The 4,414-nt window shown below is 36.4% G+C and overlaps 1 protein-coding gene across 1 annotated transcript; it reads right to left on the bottom strand.

Annotated features, from left to right (window-relative positions):
• Window positions 1-774: 774 nt before the first annotated feature.
• On the bottom strand, window positions 775-3,307 carry LOC130549715 (uncharacterized). The gene is made up of 4 exons (XM_057327014.1): window positions 2,691-3,307; window positions 2,358-2,513; window positions 2,118-2,213; window positions 775-1,240 (listed from the first exon to the last, which is right to left on the bottom strand). Exons 1-4 carry the CDS (start codon window positions 3,051-3,053, stop codon window positions 860-862), a joined length of 996 nt encoding a protein of 331 aa, XP_057182997.1. The 5' UTR covers window positions 3,054-3,307; the 3' UTR covers window positions 775-859.
• Between the last annotated feature and the right edge of the window lie 1,107 nt (window positions 3,308-4,414).

Consider the following 4,414-nt stretch of genomic DNA (forward strand, 5'->3'; position numbering starts at 1 on the left):
AATTTTTTGTGTAAATTGTTTCACCAAAATAAATGAGTAGATATAATTGAAAATATAGCACTTTTTTGTTACATTTAAACTATTTAGTAAATGTGAATTTAATGTAATATTGGACTATCAATTATCAAAATGTTGCATTTACTTGTTTACATTGTGTTACCCTTTACTCCAAGAGTACATTACAATGAATAAAATGTTAAAAAGAAAGTTAAAAAGTTATAAAGAAAAGCACCAGTGCACACATTATTTAAATTTAAAAAATGTATTTGTTAAACATTGGACATTTTGAAATCTTAAATTAAAAAACCTATTCAACATTTTCTATTTCATCATTTTAATATTGAAGATTGCATGAAAAATAGCCTTAATGACTAAACCTTTGGTTCCTGGTGCATACCAACCATATCACTCACCTTTAAAACAATAAATTAATACATTTAATTTTAACTGCCACATTTAGATCAACATTAAAGGGATAGTTCACCCAAAAATGAAAATGTTGTCATTACTTACTCATCCTCAAGTTGTTCCAAACCTGTATGATTTTTTTTCTTCTGTTAAATACCAAGAAAGATATTTTGAAGAATGTTGGTAACCAGACAGTTGGGCCCCATTGACTTCCATGGTACTAAAATAATACTATGAAAGTCAATGGGGTCCATCAAATGTCTAGTTACCAACATTCTTCAAAAATATCCTCTTTTAGAAGAAACTCGTTCAGGTTTGGAACAAATTAAGAGGCGAGTGATTTATGAAAACTTTTTCATTTTTGAGTTAACTATCCCTTGAAAACAATCAATCAGAAAAACTTTTCAACAGGAATACTTATTCTATGGGATGATCTGTTCAAGATCAAGAACTATCCCTTGAATACAATTAGTACGAAAAAAATTCCAACAGGAATACCCATTCTATGGGATGATCTTGCAAGTCTATGCAAGCAGCTGATTTTTAGTCTCTGAACTTTAACAGAGAGTTTAGCTGGATCCAGTTCAAGAAGAAGTTTCTGGAACACTTCAAATATGTATCGGTGAGTCTTGGGATATCTCAGATCCAGCGAGTAAGTTAGACCCAAAAGATAGCAGCAAGCTCTGCTGAGATGGTCAAGATTTTTGAGGACTGTGATGCCCTCAATCACTACTCCTACATCGGTGACTGCCCCATTGCTTTGCAGGATGTAGGTTTTAATGGCCTCCTCTGCCAACTCCTCTTCCACAATGACGGGATGATCAGCAGAATCCTGTAGACATATTGTAAAGATAACTGGTTAGAGCTAACTTTCAGCCTGAATGTTACAAGACAGTGACAAATACACAACAAATAGTCATTGAAAAAGCAGACATCCTGTCAGTCACCTCCTTCAGGGCGCTACAAACCATATGAAAGGTTATCTTAAAGTTTACTGGGGAAGGCGTTACAACAATTAACAGCAATATTCTTGTTACAAAGAGTTTTCTCCATTGGGAAATTCATTTTTAACAAAAGAAGAGACCAACTGTAAGCTTCAATGCTGTATATCATTACATGTATTGTGATTTTTTTTAAACGAATGATTAAAATGTTTTATTCATTATTTTCCTTAATGAAAAATTCAACAATCATAAAAAAGAATCATGACAAACTCTTATATAAAAATGTTATTAACAAAGAGTAAACAAAAGAGTTACAAAACAAAAACAATTTGTCTAGCTTGTGGTTCATTATTATTTTTAATGAAACAACAATAAAAAAATAGTACATCATCAAACTGTCTTATTCTTAACAAAATGTTTATATATGTAACAAAACGATGACACGACAGAAAACATTGTAACTGCTTTGTAAGATAAATAAATTATTACACTGCTCTCTGGAATACTTGATTCTGATTGGCCTATTGTGATATTCCAAGGTTTGATATTGCCAGATAACAACCGGTAATACATTGTTTCGGTTAGGATTTTGTGGTACTGTGTCGCTGGATGACGTCACACACTAACAATTTTGTGACGTCATTGCATAGTTTTTGAGTTGCAATTCGAGACTTTTGCAACTTCTGAGCTTCTACTCTCAAACATTCCGAATTTAAACTTCAAAACAAACTCTGTAAAAAAAATACTGAAAACTACTGAACTAACCTCAAATTCCTTAATTAAGCCACATGCATCTTCTCCCAGATAGCCAACGAGGCATCGAATGACAACCTCACGTTTTCGGTGCATGGAGATTCCACTCTGTAAAACAGAAGGTATTTCAATAACTACTTAATCCATCCAGTAGACAAATATATTCTTTAAGAATAGCATGTTTTGCAGTGTATGAAATGCGGCATTTGTGGAGTGATTTAACGCAGATGGAAAATTTATAAATAAAAATACCTGATGTAGAATACTCAGTTGTGCCCGGAGTCGCTCTCCTAAAGCACCCTTCTTCACTTGGAACAATGACAGCAGTTTGGGGGAATAAAGGTCCAACATCGACATGAACTTTGGCTCAAGATTCATTGTAGTGATCCTCTGAAACTCTGCACTGATCTTAAAGATGAGAAGAGAAACAACAAGTCAGCAAAAGCTATGTTCATTTAATTGCAACAAAAACTTAAATCCATATTGAGATGAACAGGATTGAAGACTGTTGCATAAAACTTTAAATTGGATGCAACACTGACAAAAACTGACGTTTTACTTGCTAAAATCATTCCATTTACTTACTTGAGAGACATTACACAAGGTAGGCCATCTGTCCTTTATGTCTTTGATGCTCATCTGCAGACTGATGACATCATGCCTTCTATGTGCAAAAGTTCTGCACATCAAGTCCTTGATAGCTGTGCTGTCTCTCTTTTTTGATTCTTCAATTAGTTGGTTTCGGTCTACCTCTTGCTGGTCCTTAGCAATTCCTGCGGGATAGCATGGAAGAAACACCATTTCTCCTTTCCGAGCTTTCTTTACATTCTTTGCAGGTGTCCTGTCATTGGGGCGCTTGTTCTTAAACGAATTGCAGGTAACCTCAGGAAATCCAAGACTTCTAAGCTTCGTTCTGTAATTTCCCATTTTGTACTTAAGAGAATACATCCATCCATTCCAACCGGTATGACTGCCTGGTTCTGCCAGACACGGGTGGATTTTGACTAAAGCCTCTGCCACCTCACTTATCTGACGGCCTGTGGGGTAGGCTGTGTAGCTATATACATGTAGTCTGCCAATTTTTCCAAAATCTCAGGCCTGACCCGAGTAGTAGTTAGCAAAGTACCATCTTTGACAAATTTTTCATTGGCATTCTTCAGTGCTTCCTCTGCTGCCACAGATAAACGTGGAATGATGATTTCATCTGGTCATAATGACCTATAAACACTTCCAAGAGGGGACAGTATAGCACTGTTTTGTGGAGACACTGAAATACCATCTGTCTGGATATCTGGCCTTGTGTCAGTAGCAGAGCTGGGATCGGTCTGGATATCTGGCCTTGTGTCAGTAGAAGAGCTTGGATCATTTTCAGTCAGAGCAGTAAATGTAAGGACTACTGACGGAATGGTCACAACTTTGATTGTCCCCTTGTGTTTGATATGGTCGGTAGAATGGAGTGTGAAGTAATCACCAAAGTCCTCATCCAAATAATGCAGGGTAAAATCCTCAACTAGTCCAAATGTCTCTTTCACAATTTTACTTAACTGCTCTATAGTGCTGGGTATTCCTGCGGGTAGAGTAAGCTTCTCACTCCGGTGCTCTAAAACGACTTTCAAGGCTACCAAATCCATCTGGACAAAAACAGGAAAACAATGTGAATTAAGGCAGGTGTTAGACTTAAATAGTCTTTTTAATGGTCTTTTCACCTAACAATTGCAAACAATGTGACGTTTCAATGTCACCATGCGTTTACCCCCCACAAAATATCCTGCCAAGGGATATGCATCACTAAGTTCACTATGCTGTATCAGGGTCAATTTCCCAGAGTTGTCCAAAATAAATGCCCTAAAATGTTCATCATACCAACTGTTAAGTAACTTCACAATGAAACTGAGACTGCCGTCTTCAATGACAATCTGTGAAATCTCAACGAAATCTGGTAGTCCAGCAGCTGACCTATAAGGCAATACCATCCCAGCAGCATATTTAGTTCCGTGGTGTATTACTGCACTGGTCAATTTCACAGTGGTTTGTGTTGGATAAACTTCCTTGAAAGACTGCTGTATTTCCAAATCAAGTAGTTCTAATGTAAGTGAAGTTATTTTAGTGACGCATGTTGCAGGTTTTGAAACATTCACTTGTGAATGGTATGCCATCATCATTTGGCGCTTTGAAGCAAGTGACATCAACACATTTCTGAATTTTTTGTGCATCTAACAACTTGCTTGAAGAAGCAATGTTTAGCCTCAAAACGCATAGTCCAGAGACTAACCAGAGGTCCAAATCCTCTTATCAAGTCTGGATAATGT

The sequence above is a fragment of the Triplophysa rosa genome, unplaced genomic scaffold (genome assembly GCF_024868665.1).
Source record: "Triplophysa rosa unplaced genomic scaffold, Trosa_1v2 scaffold155_ERROPOS555371, whole genome shotgun sequence".
Taxonomy (NCBI): domain Eukaryota; kingdom Metazoa; phylum Chordata; class Actinopteri; order Cypriniformes; family Nemacheilidae; genus Triplophysa; species Triplophysa rosa.